The sequence below is a fragment of the Saccopteryx bilineata genome, chromosome 3 (assembly GCF_036850765.1).
Source record: "Saccopteryx bilineata isolate mSacBil1 chromosome 3, mSacBil1_pri_phased_curated, whole genome shotgun sequence".
NCBI lineage: Eukaryota > Metazoa > Chordata > Mammalia > Chiroptera > Emballonuridae > Saccopteryx > Saccopteryx bilineata.
The window spans coordinates 25,940,728-25,960,959 of NC_089492.1; the positions used below are offsets into that span (position 1 = coordinate 25,940,728).

At 44.3% G+C, this 20,232-nt stretch overlaps 1 protein-coding gene across 4 annotated transcripts in view; it reads left to right on the forward strand.

Annotated features, from left to right (window-relative positions):
• Window positions 1-20,232, forward strand: part of SYBU (syntabulin) — a 123,773-nt gene that overhangs the window by 94,220 nt on the left and 9,321 nt on the right. For all 4 annotated transcript variants that reach the window (XM_066265803.1, XM_066265802.1, XM_066265801.1 and 1 more), the window contains one exon: window positions 16,261-16,363. In XM_066265803.1, coding sequence (XP_066121900.1) covers window positions 16,261-16,363 — 103 coding nt within the window. The remainder of the gene's footprint in view (window positions 1-16,260; window positions 16,364-20,232) is intronic.

Here is a 20,232-nt window from a genome sequence, read left to right on the forward strand (position 1 = left end):
GTATCTCCATAAAGCCTCACTGTTCACATGACCATCCTGTTTAATCTTTTCACGGCTCCCTCTGGCCTTCAGAGTATATACCCTTAGCATAGTGTTCCATGCTTCTCTGTAGCTGTGTTAGCATAGCGTTCACAGTCTTCTATTCTCTGGGTGCAACTCACCTTTTTGGCTGCATTTCCTCATCTGATCACTATACTCCAGCTAAAGGACAAATTCAATCTATCCTAAATGTTCTGTGTTTTTCCTTCTCCTGTATTTTGGTTCATGGCATTCCTTTCACCAAAGGTCTGCTCCCAGCACTTGGTCATCTCCTGCCTGGTGCTCAAGGCCCATCTCGGGTGGCCTCTCTGTCATGCCTTCTTCCCTGCCCTCTTCCCCTCTCCCTTACTGAGAGTATTTCTTCTGCCTCTGTGTTTCTTTAGTGCCTCCTGTCTGAATTACACTCATGTCCTGCTTCTTATCCTAGCTGTTTGTGTAGCTTATCTCCTAAAAGGAGCCATGAGCACCAGAGCTATGCTTCTCCATGACCCGCCCCGCCCCGTGCCCAAGCGTTTGCGAGGTTCAACGCATCTTTGAAGTGCATGAAATAGAATACCATGAACATCATCTTGGTTTCTAGTTCTTAGATCTTTGTGAGTTCTGATCGTGAGGTACCTAGCAGAGTGGGCCCAGAAGAAAGAGGACTGTGGAGTCAGACAAGCCAGCTCTGCTGGTTACTAGTTCTGTGATTTGGGGCACATCTCATCAGCACTCAGAACCTCCATGTCCTTGTGTATGTTTTTGAAAAGAAAGATTAAAGGAAAGAGCGGATGGAGAGTTCTTGACGGAGTTGGTTTTTGGTACACAGCAGCTTGTAACATTCCTATCTGGCTCTGCCATTCATCGTATTAGTTATGCCTTCAAGGCTTGTGTATGTAATCGGTACTCTGCCGTCAACACCGTACCTTCCATGTTTTCATTCATGTCATTAAAAGCATGTTTAGTAGGATGAGGGCAAGGACAGAGCCAGGTGACATGTTACTAGAGATTTCCCTGGAGGGCTACAGGCAATCCATTAGTCAGCATCCTTTGGGAACTGAGCAGTGCTGTCATCCAGTACGCACGCCAGCCTTGTTCAGAAGACTCTCCTGAGTGTTTTGACTGAGTGCCTGCTGAATTCCCCTGGGCCATTTGTGTGTGGCAGTCATAACTGTCAGAAAAGGAAGTGAGAATTGTTTTCCATATCTGGTCATCAGTGAACTCTGCTGCTCCCACCTGCCTCGTTAAGGGACCTTTTCTACAATCTTACCAGACAACAACACCGAAGTTAGCACAATGTGATCTTCGGAATTTATCTTTTTCTCTTCTTTGATAACCTGTAGACTTTTACTCATCTCTAGCCTGTGACCTCCTTCCTCTGTGACTTCTCAGTGCTGTTTCCACAAACGTATTTGGAATTACTTTCAGTACCCTCTCTTTTCTCATTCAATAAATATTCTTCCGAGTCTGCTCTTTGCCTGGCCCTGTGCTTGACTTTGTGGATACAGTGATAAGACAGAGGTCTTTCTAAGCTGCAGGGTTTTACATGTTGAATTTTGGGCTGATAACTTGAGTTTTTATTTTTTTTTTGACAGAGACAGAGAGTCAGAGAGAAGGACAGATAGAGTCAAACAGGAAGGGAGAGAGGTGAGAAGTATCAATTCTTCATTGCGGCACCTTAGTTGTTCACTGATTGCTTTCTCATATGTGCCTTGACCTGGGCGGAGGGGGGGCAGCAGAGTGAGTGACCCCTTGTTCAAGCCAGTGAACTTGGGCTCAAGCCAGAGACCTTGGGCTTCAAGCCACTGACCTTTGGGCTCAAGCTAGTGACCATGGAGTCATGTTTATGATCCCATGCTCAAGCCAGCGAGCCCGCACTCAAGCCGGGGACCTCGGGATTTCGAACCTGGGTCCTCCATGTCCCAGTCTGATGCTCTATCTACTGCACCACTGCCTGGTCAGGAAATAACTTGAGTTTTAAGAAACTTGGGTGTAGAGGATGGAAGTGTGAGTGGAGGGAATATTTATCCTAATTGTCAACACTATCAGTCTGTCAACCCAACCTAAAAGAAGAAAAAGAGGAAAGCAGGTCATTAGAGAGCCTTTTGGGCAACCATTGCTAGATGGCGAGAGTGGAGGAATCTTTAATGATTTGAAATCTTTTAAAGCAACAGCACATACTGTGTGCTAAATGCTGCATTCAAGGAGCACTAGGACATTGAGGACAGGCATTGCAGTGCAATGTAACAAATGCTTGTGAAGTTGTAGGTGAGGTGAGACCATATAGGAGGGGCACCTCATCCCCTTCCTGAAGGAATTAGAGGTGGAGGCTACCCTGTGACCTGAAAACAAGTATGTAGTAGTTAGTCTGGCCCAGAAGGACAGGAATATAATCCAGGTAGAAGGGGCAGCGTGTGTGGAAACTGGGCATCCAGAGACCAAGCGCCGCCCCTGGGAAACGGTGATGGATCGGCAGGCGGGGGTGCAGTAGAGGCCCCGGCAGAGATGATCAAGGGCTCGTAAATCACGCTACGGAGTCTGGGCTTTTTCTTAAGGACACGGGTGGCTGTTAGGGTTTCAACAGAGGAATCACCTAATGAGATTTATGCTCCACAGCAGTGTGGAAGATGCAGTGCTCTGGGCCATGCCAAGCAGCTGGGACACTGTGTGTGGCCGTTTCATCACTCCGGGCAAGCAATGATGACAGCCTGGGGCGGGCGTTCAGGATGGGAAGGAGCGACCGGATCACTGACTTACTACACAGACAGATTTGGGCGAGTTAAATATTGAAAACCAGAGCTATTTATTTTAGTGGTTCTCAAACTTTACATGAAAGGTCGATCACCTGAGCAGTTTGTCAGAAATGTGGCTTATGGGAAGGAATCCAGGCAGTTTCAGTGAGCAGATCAGAGGTAAGAGTCAGAAATCTGGGTTTTCAGCCAACAGTCCCGGTGACACTGATGCAGGTGGTCCATGAAAACCCCTTTCTGTTAGATGTTTCAAAATAGCAATACTTCTTTTAGTTGTATTCCCAATATGTTAATTTTTCACTTACGAATGGAGATTCTATCCTTTTGTCTCTGTTGAAAAAAGGTGAATGGCTCAGCCTCATTGGCTTATGTGCAAAAATTTGTTTTTAAAAGAGTAGTCTTCATGTTTGTATGGTCAGTGTTCGCTAATAATTCGCTTTTTGGTGAGTGACGCAGAGCAGAGTGGTGATAATCTTGTCAAGACCCCTTCTGCAGATGGTTTGTAAATAAATTTTCAAAGGTTTTAGCAATCCTTCTGCACAAGCAAACACTCATAGGGGAGACAAGCATTTCCCAGTGCTTGAAGTTGCACGCATGTGTGTGTTTTTAGTGTTCAAGGTGTATTTTGATTGATTGATTGTTGTGATATTTCTGAAGCCTCGTGGCCTGCCGTCCAATTCCAGCTTCACTATTTGTGAGCTGTGGAACCTTGAGCAAGGGACCTGCTCTCTCCTTCCCTCATCCGTAAATGGGAATCAAGTCAGACCTCTCTCACACGCTAGATGTGAGGATTAAACGAGAATACAGGCAAAGCACATTGAAAGTGTGTGAATATAAATAGGCCGTTTCTGATCAGTACTGAGAGAAGCCAGAGAACCTGTAATAAATTTATCACTGACATTCGAGTTTTGTCAGGTAATAAACACTTCTCAAGTCACAGTATTTAAAAAAACAACAACACACACTTACATATTTATGATACCCATCTGCAAGAATTCTTGAGAAACTTAGTGTTTACCAACACATATACCAAACACATGGATAAGTAAGCCAGCAATGATAATAACTATTCATTATACCTGTACAGTAGTCCCCTTTATGTCACTTAGTCCTTACAATGACGTCATGTGATAGGCACTCTGTTGATCTCTTTTTGGAGTGAGGAAACTGAGGCTAGAGAGGTGCAGCAGTTGCCTGGGTCCCACTGTCATTAAACGAAAGATCAGCTATTTGAACTCGGAACCCTCCAATGCCAGAGCCCACTTTTAAACCACAACTGTGCGATGCGGATGGTCAGTTAGAGGAAGCATGGCTGGTCGCCTTCAGTATTATGTGAAGTAAATGAAGAAATGGTCTCATTTTGAAGGTGAAATACTTAACAGCGATTCAGTTCCCGAAACGTGTGTGGTGCTGTGCGGTTCGGGTCTACTTCGCAGTCCAGCCCTCAGCTCTGTTTCTCAGAGGACGCCCCTTGGGAAGCCGCTGTATGACGGGGTCTCAGTCGGAGGGGTTCTTCGGGCAGTGCTTCTCAAACTTTAGATGCCTGAAGGGTTTGTTAAAACCCAGATGATGGAGCCCGAGCACTGCTCCCTCCCTAGGTCAGGCTGGAGTCTGAGCGCCTGCATTTCTGAGTTCCCAGGTGAGGCACTGCTGCTCCTTTGGGACCACACATTGAGAACCACTGTCTTAGAGCAATGAGAAGGTGACTGGTGGGTTTTGGAGCAGAGGGTGGTGTAAAATCTACCTTCTCATCACCTGACCTGCTTCCTAGACCCAGTCCTGAGGTCTCTGAAGCAGCGAAGTCAGATCTAATACCCGGAATACTTGGATGCAAATCCAAAGGCGGGGATGTTTATTTTGGCTCACATGTTTCCAAAGCAGGGCAGCTGCTCTTTGCCTCACCTTTTCTGAAACAGTGTGGACTCTTTTAAAACTCAGGTATTTCCCTTACTCATGACGGAGGTGCAGAGTGTGGCCTTAGAACGACCTCTTTAACTAAGTTCTGGGCTGTGTTAAGCACCAGGACATATTCCCAAGGACGTGGCCCCCTGTTTCCTGTCCTCCCCACTCTAGGACAAGGGTTTTTTTCTCCCTCAGTAACTCTTATGTGTAATTTGGTGAATCTGGGTGAGCTGGTCCCATTGCCAAAACTAAGAGTGAAGGCCATGGAGTGACCCTAAGCCAAACACGACAGGACAGCAGGTAATTCTTGATATTTTAGGGTTAGTCAGGGTCAGAACAACCCTAAGACGAAGGATCGCCCTAGGCATGTTGAATCCTAAAATTGGGATAGGTGAATGCAGAGATTTTGGTTTTATTTTATTTCATTTTATCCTTTTTTTTTCTGGCAGAGACAGGGAGAGTCAGAGAGAGGGACAGATAGGGTCAGACCGACAGGAAGGGAGAGAAATGAGAAACATCAATTCTTTGTTGCGGTTCCTTAGTTGTTCATTGATTGTTTTCTTATATGTGCCTTGACCGGGGGGCTACAGCAGACCGAGTGACCCCTTGCTCGAGCCAGCGACCTTAGGCTCAAGCTGGTGAGCCTTGCCCAAACCAGATGAGCCCGCGCTCAAGCTGGCAACCTCGGGGCTTAAACCTGGGTCCTCCACATCCCAGTCTGATGCTGTATCCACTGTGCCACCTCCTGGTCAGGCAAGAGATTTGGGTTTTATTTTTAACATTTGATTCTTCATAGCACTGAAAGGGGAAGGCATTAAGGACAAATGATCCACAGAGCATTTCTTTTTGACCACAAAAAAACATTACATAAAAGTGGGCTTACTCTTTTAATTTTTTATTTTGAAAGACTTGTGCCCCTGGAAATACAAATAGATGTTTATCGGAATAGAAGATCTAGCTAGCTGAGCAACTGAAATAAACCCAACTCATTTTCTCATCATCAGGAAAATGAAGAAATAAATTATGGTCTAAGTCATACAAATGGAATATTATATAGCAGTCAAATCAGTGTACTACAACTATATGGAGAATTTTCACAATCTAATTTTTTGTGAAGATTGTCTAAAGGATTTTTCACCTATCACGATAACCTGTTATAAAATAAAGCAGAGCAGAAAGCAAATCTAGATACATAGAGATAGGATTGTTCTTCGTAAAAATGAAAGCAAAGCAGTGGTGAACAGGCTGAGGAAGGTCTACATGAGTGAGCGTCCTGTTCCAGTTTTCGTGACGGGTGGCGAAAGGATGTCAGAGATGCTAAGTGGAGCGTGGCCGCATGCTGACAAGGGGCAATGATGTCACTGCTGGCAGACTCTTCAGTGGAGTGAAGGGGAAGGTCAGTGCTGCTGAGACAGTCACAGGAGTGAGCAGCTGCGGACCCAGCCTCTGCGCACACTGTGGACTGTGCCGCCTGCTGCTGCCGCCACGGGTGGGGAGGGGCCTGTGTGTGGAGACCAGATATTCCTGGTGAGCCCTGGAGGCTGGCACACGGTGGTGACAGAGATGAGGAGAGCCGGTCAAGGCTAGAGGTCTCAGATTCGATGTTAAAAACCGTACTTAAGGTCAGAAGTGAGATTTTTAAAACATGTTTTCGAGCCCTTGTTGCATGTCTCTGCAGCAAGTTGTAAACGATGTCATCTTTTTCCTCGCAAGTGGGTGCTTTGTTCCGTTCATGGTCTCGAACTGCTTGCAGACGGCACCACCTCACAGACAAGAGTGGAGAGGGGGCTTCGGAAGAGAACCATCTTTTGCTTCTCCCTTATGTTCTGTATTCAAAGTCACAGACAGATCCCTGCCCTGCCCGGACTTCTTAGTGTCTGTGGCTTCTCCGTGCCCATTTCTCTCTCCTGCCCCTTTCATCACCTCCCACCTCCCCTGTTAACACCCCCCACAATGACACCCCTGCGTCAAGCCCACCACCGCACCTCGACTGCTGCTTCTCCCCAATTTAGGTTTTCCTGCCAGACCTGAACGGCAGGCACCTCATCTTGGTAAACACTGGATAAACCCTTCTCTTTAAATAGAACCCTTCTCTGGCTAGCTTTTTAAAGGAGCAGAAATTCAGTTTCGTTTAGTATCTTCGAACAAGAAATCAAAGAGAAAGAACATGTGAGAGTCTGGAAAATTCTTCACGCAGGTGTTGCTTTTGTTATTACTAGGGCCCTAAAATAATGATTGAAGTTCATGGACCCTCTGGATGGAATGAATCCTTCCCAGATCTGCTCGGGGCAGGGCAGTGGGGGAGAGGGCTGCCCTTCCCGCTCACCTGCCGGAGGGCTCGCACCCAATGCTGGTTCAGTGTGGGAGACGGCGCAGGCCCGGAAGGTTCCTGTCGTGCCCTTCAGCATGTCAGCCGCGGACGAAGGCAGCGGGTTAGGGCTGATGGAGAACCCGAGTGGGTAGCACGCTGGATCATGAGGTGTTTCTCTCTGTCAAGTGTTTGACGTCCCCAACTCCAAACCAGCAGCTCCTCCACTTTCAAACAAGATTGGGAAGACTTCAAACCATGGGTTGACTCCTAAGACCCTGATAAGCTTTATAAGCAAACCTTTGTGCACGTGAGTGTGGTCGGAACGGCCCAGTTTTGAACAACCCGTGCCATCTCTGTGTCCCCATTCCCTCGGCAGTCCTCTGACAGTGCACGGAACCCAGGGAAGTATTTCTGGAGAGCTGGGATAAGACAGGTCGCTCATCCACGAAACCCTCTCTCCTGTGTACTTTGCCTCTGAATGATCTCTTCTTTGTTGCCTGTCTGCCTTAACTTTTGCTCCCTCACTTTCCACTTCCCGCAGAGGAAAGCCCTTGTAACTAGACCAGACCTGGAAAGAGATACGAGCTGCTCTTACCTGAGGAACGTGTGTCCTCACAACATGGTCAGCGGCCACTTGCTTTACAACCATTTATGGAAATTGTTAAAAATACAGATCCCTGAGTTCCCCCGAGACTCTCTGAGCTGCAAGTTCTGTGACTGTTGCCCAAAATTCTGCACTATAATTCAACTTCCCAGGTGATCCTTATGCACAGTAAGGTTTAGGAATTATTGCGTTATTAATATTAATTATAAGGTTAATGTTTATGAGCATGTCAAGCACATGGCAGGTCCTCAATAAATTCTTCTTAAATAAACACTAACTTAACCTTTAAAAAAACACATGTGAATATGTTTATGCATGTATAATACATAAATGAGTAAACTAAGGCTTAGAGAGGTTGAAAACAGTTGGCCAAGAACACATTAACTAGTGAGAAGGAGAGACAGGCTTTCCAGCTCCACCTTTAGGTAGACTTTGTGGGTGTGTGCATTTGCAGGCTGGTGCCTCCTTCTGGTGATGCTGGGTAGTGCATGGCCGAGGCACCGGAAAATGTTACAGGCATGTTGATTAGCCCTCTGGTTGAACTGATTGATCTACACAGCATTCTCCTGTTGACCCTCTCTGGTGAATTGACAGGGTCACATATTTATTTATTACTAACGAAGAGAGCAGACCCAGAGAGGTTAGGCGATCATTTGCAAAGCCAAACGGCACCCATTCTCCTTCCCTGTGCTCCACTAAGGTTGGCTAGTGCAGTCTTCATTTCCACTGGTGAAGCAGAGGAAGACTAACTATGTCCTGGGCCCCTATGGAAATTAATAAGCTTTTTCCTCCTTTTTTGCACTTTCCTTTACAACCTTTTTATCATTTCTTTCATCTGTTTTTCTTGGTCTGCAGGTGGATTGCCTGTATCTGCCAAGACAGGTAGCTGAGCCAGCTCAAGATAAAGGAGTGAACTAGGTGGGGTTGTCCTCGACCCTGTTGGCCCGTTGGGCCTCCCCGCCCACATTCCCTCCCTCCCTTTCTCAGACTTCAGAGTTACCTGGCGTAGGGGACTGGCCTGTGCTGAAGCGGAGCTGTTGTAAATCTGTGTGCCCTGTGCGTTTTCCTTGGGGCTCTCTGAAGGGAAGGTTCTAACCCAGGGGCAACTCAGACGTTTTTGGAGGAGGCCATAGGTGGTTTGTTTTAGGGCCATTGGTTTTTAGACATAGTCTGTTGCGTACACATTATGCACGCACACACACTCATACACAGTAAAAAAAAAAGAAAAAGAAAAGAAAGAAACATGGTCTCCATTGAAGAATGGCTGAGGGAAATCAACCATTTGTAAAGAGTGCTTATAAAAGTGTACGGCTTAAGTGGGATAAAACACTTCCTACTGTGAGGCATGGTAAGGGAAAGGTGTTTGAAAAGCCAGTCCCCTTCTGGCGGTTTAGCCATTGTTTCCATAGTTTTGGCTAGAAATAATAAAAGCTAACATATATTAAGCGTTTGCTGTGTTTCAGACACTGTTCTCATTTTTTTTAATGTTTCACCTGACTTCTCACAGTCCTTTAGCAGCACTTTCTCTTAATAGCTTCATCTGCATCTGCATTTCACAGCTGAGGAAACTAAGGCAGAGAGAGAGAGAGAGTAAATAACTGCTCAAGGCTCCAGAGAAGAGAGCCGTGATGCAAACCCATGTGGCTTGACTCCAAAGCCCTCTTTCTACTACGCTATAGGGCAGTTAACTTTTATTATAAAATAACTTTTTCAAAAATTTAGATTTTTTTTTAAAAAGAAAAAAATAATTGTCCATAATTGCACTGGACTCCTATTTATAATTTTTATAATAGGAGTTCATGCACATGGTTGGAAAAGCTAAGTGGTTCAGAAAGATATAATATGAAGATAAGAGTCTCTTTATATTCCCATTGTCCCATTCCCAAAGGAAACCACTATTAACAGGTCTTTTTGAATACCTCCAGAAATGTATATAGCAGGTTATACATTACTTAACGCTCTATTCACACAAAAACAGACATGCCACACCTGCTCTTCTGCATCTTATTTTTCCGAACTAACAACTGACTTCCCAGATCTTTTCAGATCTTTCCTCTTCTGCACGCACAGGTACACCGTTTGGTGATTACAACAGCGCTCTTGTGGACGGACAGCCGGGTTGTCTTTTCAGATGCTCAGTGCAGGATAAGTCCCTAGCAGCACACTTTTCCTTTTCCGTGAGTTGTTTCAGTTCACATGCTCACTAACTCTTACTGTAGGGTTTCCATAACCCCTTAACAGAACTAGCATTGGCAAACCTCGACTTTTTATTTTTTGTCAATCTGATGCAGAAAATCTTGTTTTCATGCATTTAATGTTATAAGTGAAATTGTGTGGCTTTTCATGTATATTGGTCATTTATTTTTCTTTATTTTTCTATCATTCAGCTGTTCATGTCCTTTGCCCATTTTTCTGTTGTTGTTTTTATTCTTTTTCAAATTTCTATGAGTTTTTGGTGAATTATAGAGATTATCCCTTTATCTACCATATGCTGTGAACTATTTCTTTAAATTTATTATTTGTTTTTGACTGCTACTGTCTCATAAGGAGTTTTACTTTTAATGTAGATTTATCAATACAAAATTATTCACTTCTAAGTACTTTAACATTTTGAACTTCATTTTTGTTTTTAAATGTTTGTAGGTTTATGAGAGCTCTATTCATTGCACATCGTTCAGAATGAAGATAAATCTTTTCTAAAATTTCTGTATGAATGGAAATGATATCTATAATTTTTTAGGAAGACTTCTGTTCTGAAATGCAAGAATACCTTTATATATATTTTTCGATCAATTTATTGACCTTTCGCTAAAATATTCCTTTTCTGAGATAAACACCTGGAACAGGTTTAAGGAATAGTTTGTAACACCTAATACCAAAGTCCCCTTTAGGCTATGAAGCATTTGTGGGATTCCTTGGCTAAGCCCCGCAGAGCTTTGCAGCTAAGAGTCAGCTCTCCTGACTCTGCTTTGTAGAGGAGCTGCCTGTATAGTGTCTTCTATGATTACATCCTCACTTCCCCAGCTGCTCCCTAGTAGCTCTACTTAGCTTCAGTGAAAATGGCTTATCTCTCCTCCCTGGAGACCTTTAAATAAAAGATCTGTGTATGTGTAGGGGGTGGCGGGGCGGGGGCAGGGGATGTGAGGATGACTGGATGAGGGACTGGCTTTTGGGTTTTTATTCTTTTTTAATTTTCTGTCTCTCTTTGAGGTGGGGATATAGGTGGGAAACTTGAATTAACTTGATAGCTTTGTGGTGACTCCTTAAGGATGAAGGAGGGTTAGGGTTTACATCAATCTTTGGTTTAGAATGGCTTAAGGCAGCCTGTTAACGTCGGAATGGCTCTGTCCTCAGAGGCCCGAGATGTGATGCTGAGGACTCACAGTATCCTGAGAGCAGGCAGAAATAATAACGTCCTGAGAGACCAAACCACAGGCAGTGTATTTTTTAACAGTAAGTCTAATGATCAGTTCTTGCATATATTCTTTTTGTTTCTATTTTTCCTTCTCTAATTCCCGGCCTTACCATCACATGCAGAGAATGCTCAGTACCCTAGCGTTATGAATAAAGTAATGCCTCCCAATAGACTCCAGCAAGACTACCAGATGAAAGCCACCAGAATTTCTGCAGGCCAGCGAACGTAGCTTAGAGTTGGGAAATGCTTTCTTTCCTCTGCAGGATGCTCAGCACCAAGACGGACACCGCACAGTATTATAAGGGTCAAGTTCATCCTGCCTGTTCACTCCTGAAGTCCTTCTTCACCAACGGTAGCAGCTGATTGATGACAGTATTGATGTGGGACACAGACAGTATTGATGAGGATGACTTGGAAATGCATATTTTAAATTCCTTTTGGCTTTTCAAGCATGAGTCTCTGACAGCCAAACAGTGTCTCCTATATTTTGTCATAGTATTCCCTGTGATGTCAGGGACGCCCATTTGGTGTCTACACATAGGCAGATGGGGCAAACATTAAATATTAAATATTAAGGGTCTTTAATATTTAATAATATTGAAATATTAAAAATGTTTAAATTGAGCATAGCCTTTGGCTTAAAAATTCTACTTTTAGAAATTTATTCTAAAGAAATAAACAGATAAGGGTATCAATTTGTATGCCAAAAGATAGTGAACATTAAGCCTATGTTTAAGAACATGGACCCTGGGGCCAGATGGACTGGATCCCAATCTACTCTTTTATTTTTATTTTTATTTTTTATTTTTTGAGAGAGAGAGAGAGAGAGAGAGAGAGAGAAAGAGGTAGGGAGAGAGAGAGAAAACCATCAACTCATTGCTTCACTTTATTGTGCATTGATTGCTTCTCATATGAGCCTTAACCAGGGATTGAACCAGCAATCTCAGACTCAAGCCAGTGACCCTGTGCTCAAACTGGTGAACTTGGATTTAAAGCCAGTGACCTCAGCGTTCTGTGTCAAGGTGCCACCACCAATCAGGCATTAGCCCCGTTATCAGTGGTGTCACCTTGTTTGTGCCTTATCTGTAAAAGGGACTGATAATTGCCCCTACTTCATAAGGTCTGTACTGTCATAAGGATTAAAAGACTTAATATGTAAAAGATGCATAGGATCACATAGTGTTTGTTACTAATAGTAGGAAAATTGGAAATAACTTACATATTCATTGATTTCATGAAATAAAATGTGGCATGCTTTAAAAATATTCACATGTTAAAAGAAAAGCAATTAGGTTACATGATAATGTATGAAGTATGAAGTGTGAATATTGTATATCAAAAGGTAACTATAGTTCTTTTTTTGGTGATGGACTTGTAGACTACATTTTTCCCTCTGGGCCATTTTCTAAATTATCTACAAAGGAAATGTATAGTATAATAAAAGTTGTCTTTGCCTGACCAGGCGGTGGCACAGTGGATAGAGCATTGGACTGAGATATGGAGGACCAATCCTTCCAGGTTCGAAGCCCCGAGGTCACTGACTTGAGCGCGGGTTCACCAGCTTGAGCGCAGGGTCACTGGCTTGAGCATGGGATCATAGACATGACCCTGTGGTCGCTGGCTCAAGTCCAAAGGTCACTGGCTTGAAGCCCAAGGTCAATAGTTTGAGCCTAAGGTCACTGGATTGAGTAAGGGTTCATTCACACTGCTATAGCCCCCACTCCCGGCCAAGGCACATATGACAAAGCAATTAATAAACAACTAAGATGCCATAACAAAGAATTGATGCTTCTCATCTCTCTCCCTTCCTGTCTGTCTGTCCTTCTCTCTGACTCTTTCTGTATCTGTCCAAAAAAAATGTTTTTTTAACCCCTTAAGAGTAATAACAACCTGACCAGGCAGTGGCGCAGTGGATGGATCGTCAGACTAGGATGCATAGGACCCAGATTCAAGACCCCGAGGTCACAAGTTTGAGTGTGGGCTCATCTGGTTTGAGCAAAGCTCACCAGCTTGGACCCAAGGTCACTGGCTTGAACAAGGGTTTACTTGGTCTGCTGAAGGCCCGTGGTCAAGGAACATATGAGAAAGCAATCAATGAACAACTAAGGTGTCGCAACAAAAAACTGATGATTGATGCTTCTCATCTCTCTCCATTCCTGTCTATCTGTCCCTATCTATCCCTCTCTCTGACTCTCTCTGTCTCTGTAAAAATATTTTAAAAAATAATAACAACAGCTAGCATTTATGGACAACTTGCAGTGGAGATCAGGTTATATGAACATACACATACATTGCTTACACTAACCCTCTGAGGCAGGTGTTATGATATATCGTCTCCATTTCACAATTAAGAAACTGAGACACGGAGAAGTGAAGTACCGTGTCTAAATTGTTCTCTCCAGTGAGCAGTAGAGGTGAGATATGAACCTGGCTGTCTGACTCAGGGCCTATATTTTTAGGTTAGATACTCTCTTTGTATGATTTTAGTAACCCAAAAGAATATTGAAATACAGCACCCATAACAATAACCTCGTTGCATTCACTGCTTAAAGAAAATGAATACAGAGCGCCTCTCTTTCCCTGTGTCTTTGATGCCAGGTAATAGATAAATGGGGGTGGGAGGGTTCAGGTCCCCAGCCTTCCTCTTAGTTATCCTGCTTAGTAAACGAGGAGAGTAGTCACCTGCTCCCGAGTGTGTTGACTTTACATTGCATTAACCAAACTGGAGATAGTTTCTATTTTTTCAAAGTATAAACTAAAATAGTTGAGAAGTGGCATGTATATTTTTCACTGTCATATTATTCAGATAGTCCTGAATGCATATACCGAGTACCCTGAATGAGCCATCCAATCTCTTTCAGGTGTGCAGAAGGTAAGTTCGAAAAATACAGAACATAGTGACCTTAAGGTCTGCAAATAAATACATAAGAGTCAACATACTTAGTTCCTGTGACAATAAAGGGTAGAACCAAGCTGTCCATTCAGTTCACAGAGCATGATTACCACAGATCAAAGGCATTGTGAGGGAACAGTGGATTTTCAGCAATTGTCTGTTTCTCTTCCAGAATTCCCTTTTGTACGCAGGCAGCTGAATTATGATTGATGGCTATTGTATATCTTCTAAGGAATGAAAACAGGGTGTTTCAGAGTAATAATTTTACATTAGGAAATAATATTTTAAACCTGGTGGCTGCAACCACAGTATCTATTTTCAAAAATCATCTGTCTTTATGATTTAATAACCAACCTGGTCATTTACTGGCAAGCAAAGCTGGTGGAATGAGACTGTCAGGACTAGTGTGTTCCTGAATACTGCTACTGATCATGAATCCGGAAGACCATAAAATGCTACACAGCTTAGCCAGGGCCTTTCTCAGAGGCAATTAATTAAGTTCAGAGAGCTTCTAGAGTTCATTACATCATTAGACAGTCTCTGAAATCCAGAAGGAATAGCCCGTCCCATCCTGATGAATTGCCACTGCAATCCTCCCAGGATTCTGCTGGAAATTCACTACCATCATGTGTGCTCAGGGATCATTCTTGATCTCCTTCTCAGAAGAGGCTGAGTGTCCTGGAGGTCCTGGAAGCCAGGAAGAGATTTTTCTCTCTCTGTCTTGCTGCTGCTCCCCTCCCCCTCTAGCAAAACTAATACAACTTGTCAGAGACAGGAGCTACTCACCAGTGCCCCAGTCTGGCCACCTCGTGCACGTATGGTTCATCTTGCCAGCTAGCGAGAGGGTAGAATATGCTTGTTCTAGAACTCTCCTGTGTCCCTGCTTTCCCCCCTGCCTTTCTGAGGATGCAGCATGGCCCATAAAGGTAGTGTGGGGTTTGGTCCTGGGCAGGATTTGTTACTTACAAGTCCTGGACAAATCAGCTTTGGTGTCCTCAATTGTAGAATAGTGACATTAATGCATGCCTTACATAGTTGTCAAAAATAAAGAGTAGAACACATCTCGTACAGGGCTTGGACGTATGAGGTACTTAATAAGTTTTTTATTATAATCATTGTTCACTACCTGTTAGAAAATCGAGGGATTTAAATTAGTCATATTTTCCTCAACTCAGAAATGTGAGCTAGCTCTGGGTTCTAGACCAGAAGAGTCAGAAATTGTGTTGTAGGAGTTAAGAGGCAAAGTGAAATAAATCATACACCTAGGTTTTTTTTCTGAAAATGTATGGAATTTCATCTTTTTTTTAATCTTCTCTCTTCTTCCCACTTGTTCTCTTTTACTTCTCTCCCCTCTTCCTCTCCCCTCCCCTCCCCTCCCCTCCCCTCCCCTCCCTTCCCCTCCCCTCCCCTCCCCTCCCCTTCCCTCCCCTCCCCTCCCCTCCCCTTTCCTTCCCTTCCCTTCCCTTCCCTTCCCTTCCCTTCCTTTCCCTTCCCTTCCTTTCCCTAGTCCGTGGAATATTTCCATTACAATTTCAGAACTACATGTTTTTTTTGTTGTTGTTGGAAATGAATTCCTATTAATTATTCTACCACACAACGTTTCTACTTACCAACCAAATTCTAGTCCATACTCAAGATATAATGTGATCTTTGCCGTAAGCTAATAAACAATCCATGTAACCCCCCCCAAAAAAAAATACAACTAAAATTTCAAATTTTAGAGGTTTTGTCACTGTGGACTTTTTTCATTCAGCTCAGAAGGGTTCCGTTCCTGCTATTCGTTAAGGTTCTGTTCTTTACCGGAAAAGTGCGGCTGCAGTGGGAGAAAGTCACTAGGCGGATAGCGTCGGTCAGAGCAGTGATCAGGGCCCTGGCTTTCTCCCCAACTGCTTCGAACTGGCTGATTATCTGCAGACCCTGACGTGCCTAATGCAAGCATGGCTAGCTAACTACAAAAGCCCAAAGATAAACTCTCTTGGAAAAACTACTTTGGGACTGACAAGCATGCTTTTCATTCTGCTCCAAGTTTGGGCCAGCACGTTGATGTTGACAAGGGAGCGTGTGACTCACAGGAGGGCGTGCATTTCTCCCCACACGTGGGACGCTGTTGGGGGTCTGCCAGAAGACGGACATCTTCCTGCAACCAGCCTTCCTGTGCTTCTAGGCTGTGTTTACGGAACGATGTCCTCGTGTTTGCGCCTTCGCCTGTCTGCTTCGTGGGAAACAGACCAGAGACAGGGAACTCTGGAGTCGGCCCCTGGCTGGGTTGACGTGCACGCAGGCAGCCAGGGACCTCGGAGGCAGGGAAGGGGCCGGCCTGTGCTCAGTCTCCCCTCCCTTCATGCTCTCTCTCCCATTGTTTTCCAGGTAGTGAAGCGGATTTCAGCTCTTCCAGCAGCACTGGCAGCATTTCCGCCCCTGAGGTCCACATGTCTGGCGCGGGGAGCAAGCGGTCCGCTTTTTCACGCAAGTAGGCACTGCCTCCAGCTCTGTAATCCTTAGGATGCTGTATGCAGGTGACTTACCTGTGCTCTGCTTCTCTAGAGCCACCCACGTTCCTGTCCATTCACATTTTATTATTATTCAGGGAGTGATTTTTTTTTTTTTTGTCTGTTTGTTTTTAGTGATTTGAAATTGGTGTTTTTCTCCACCTTTCCTCCTGGGGTCCCACGGTTTGACCTGTGTTCTGGTTCGTCCAGCTCTAGGCTCTGTGCCCACTGTTTCTCTTCCTCACTCACCTATGTACTCACATGGGCATCAAGCGAGTCTCCCACTTCCCACCCCACCTCCTCTTCAAGAACCTATTGTCTGTTAGCTACAAAGACTCTGACATCACTCTTTCCTCAGCTGAGCTTCCTGTTTGATTTTATTTTATTTTTTATCTTTGTGAAGGACAGAGAGGGACCTTCTGGGCACCCCAGCGTTCACTTGGGGAAGGGGTGAAGAAAGTATATGGTTCAGAGGCGTGAGTGGACACCAGTGGAAGAGGCAACAGAGCAAAATGGCTGAGTGTGTGGCTCTGGATCCAGGCTGCGGTGGTTGCAATGCCAGCATTGTAGGCAGGCTGTGCAGCCCTGAGCAAGTTGCTCAGCTCCTCTGTACCTTAGTTGCCTCATCTGTAAAATAAGGCTATAGTCATACCCACCTCATAGGATTTCTTGTTAAGAATTAATTGGTGGCCCTGGCCGGTTGGCTCAGCGGTGGAGCGTCGGCCTGGCTTGGGGGGGACCTGGGTGCGATTCCCGGCCAGGGCACATAGGAGAGGCGCCCGTTTGCTTCTCCACCCCCCCCCCCCCCCGCCTTCCTCTCTCTCTCTTCCCCTCCCGCAGCCAAGGCTCCATTGGAGCTAGGATGGCCCGGGCGCTGGGGATGGCTCCTTGGCCTCTGCCCCAGGCGCTGGGGTGGCTCTGGTCGGGGCAGGGCGACGCCCTGGGGGGGGGGCGGAGCATCGCCCCCTGGTGGGCAGAGCGTCAGCCCCTGGTGGGCGTGCCGGGTGGATCCCGGTGGGGCGCATGCGGGAGTCTTTCTGACTGTCTCTCCCCGTTTCCAGCTTCAGAAAAAGAAAAAAAAAAAGAAAAGAAAAAAAAAAAGAAAAGAAAAAAAAAGAATTAATTGGTTAATACATGTAAAGTGTGGGTCAGTTGGGTCAGTGTTGAAGATAGTGAGCATCAAAGAGGTTCACATGGATGCTGTTTGGATTGGGAAAGAGAAGACTGGGGGAGATGGGAGCCTCTGTTTCCATTTGGTGGGACGGGATTCTCTGCTACCATCAATGACTTATTCAACAAGTATTTGTTGAACACCTACTATGAGACGGGTTCTGGAGATATGGCAGTAAACAAAACTCTATGAAAATTATATTCATTCTAATGGAAAGAAAGATAATAAATACATAAATAACATTATTTTTAAAACATGCAGGGAAAAGCTATAAGAGGCAGGGTATGCTATAAGAGCTATAAGGGGCGGAGGATGTTGTATTTTAGATAGGCTGCTTCCAAAAGACCTCTGCAATCAGGTGAGCTCTGAGCAGAGACCCGAACAAAGAGACGTATGAGCCACAAAACATGTGGGGATGACTTGTCTTTAGATTGTGGGAAGTCTCTTGATTCTTCTGGGTCACAGTGTCCAAATCTGTATAAAAGAGGTTGGACTACATAAATTTTTAAGGTCCTTTCCTAGAGAAAAAAGGTTGTTTTGTTTCTAAGATCTTGCATTTCCAGGAGTCAGCAAGCAAATATTTCCCATTCCTCTTGGGTAAGCTGAAGCTTTTGCTGATGTTTACAAAGGGCTCTGGGACCCATGGTGTGAGGTTTACTAAGAACAGAGCTGAAGCCACACAAACCTGTAACCAGAAAAGTGAAGTGCACAGTGAAAAAGCACAATTTTTCTATTGCCAAATATCAAACGTGCCTCTGGGATCACAGCTTGTGAATATAAACATTTTCTGTATAAATCAGGTATGGCTTGCTCTGAGAAGAAACCATTTATCTAACCCATTCAAGAAATTAGCACAAACCCACAGTCCAAGGTAGCAAAAGACAAAGGAGCAAAAGAAAAAACTAATTGCCTTAAAAAAAAGCCAATTTTGCCTGACCAGGCAGTGGCGCAGTGGATAGAGAGTTGGACTGGAATGAGGAGGACCCAGGTTCAAAACCCCGAGGTTGCCAGCTTGAGCCCAAGGTTGCTGGCCTGAGCAAGGGGTCACTGGCTCATCTGTAGCCCTCCGGTCAAGGTATCTATGAGAAAGTAATCAATGAACAATTAAGGTACCGTAACAAAGAATTGATGCTTCTTATTTCTCTCCCTTCCTGTCAGTCTGTCCCTCTCTCTGTCACACACACACACACACACACACCAATTTTAATAAGCATTTCAAATGAATTTGTGTTTATGGTTAAATTCCAAGATAATGCCAATAATACTACGTCTCTTAGAGAAAATATTCTGGTCTGGAATCCATGATTTCTCTAAGTGGTTAAAAATTGATGTGTTAAACAAATAGCTGAATTATGGGCAATTATCTTAAAAGATGAAAAATTAAAATTAGCAATGTTCTATACATTATCCTTACTTTATTTTTTAATCTGTCCTCAGCACAGAGCACCATGAGTAGATTTTTATGATGAACTATCTCAGGAATTTCACATAATCATTGTGTTCTATAGGACCATGCATTGAGGACAACCCCTCTAGATGGGCAGATATTCATGCCAAACTCTGTAAGAGCTAGTGATCTATTTAATTGGCTTGTTCCTCTTATAATAAAGGAAATTTCTCTGTGGAGAATTAGCTCCTGGGAGTATAAATGGCAGGAACATTTGGTAAAGGGTGTGGGAGAGGAGATCAGGGACAGGTGGAGTTGGTGAGAATATATATATTTTAAATGTTTTGTTTATTGACCTGAGAGAGGAAGGTAAAGAGAAAAACAGGAACATGGATCTGTTCCTGTGTGTGCCCTGAGCGAGGATTGAACCAGCAATCTCTGCACTTCGGGACGATGCTCTAACCAACTGAGCTGTCCAGCGAGGGCGAGAGAATATTTTTGACAGGTGATTTTTAAGACAAAACATTAGAGATTTACAAATGATCTCCTCTTCTAGAAGGCCAACTCTGCTGATATGTCTGAGGAATTCTTTTTCTTAAACTAAAACCCTAATCTGAGAAGAGGCAGAAGTGAAAAGAGGAAAAAAAAAAAGAGGTTGGGATTTGGAGTCAGGCAGACCAGGACTTGAGTTCAGCCTCTATTGTTGATGAGGTGCACGATCCGGAGCCTTGAGCTTCCGTTTCTGAATCTGGAAAATAGGGTAATAATGGCATCTACCTGCTTCTGCAAACGGTGGTGATGGTGGTGATGACGGTGGAGATGATAGTTCTAACTTGCTAGGGCTGCCATAACAAAATGCCACAGACTGGGTGGCTTAAACAATAGAAATCTACTTTCTCACAGTTTTGGAGACTTTTTGTATAAGATCAAGGTGTCACCAGGATTGGTTTCTTCAGCAGTCCCTCTCCTTTGCTCGTAGATGGCCGACTTGTCCCGTTTCTTCACCTGCCTGTGTTCAAATTCCCTCTTCTTACAAGGATACCAGTCAAAGTAGATTAAAACCCACCTTCACAGCCTTATTTTAACTTCTTTACCTTTTGTAAAGCCTTGTTTTCAAATATGGTTATATTCTTAAGTACTAGGGGTTTAATGCTTCAACCTATGAATTTAGGGTGCACACAGTTCAGCCTACAACAGTGATCATGGTAATGACAGTGACGATGATGGTGTCGATAAAAATGTTACCTGTAGTGCAAGACGATGGCTGGGGAATAGAAAGTTACCTGGGCCCC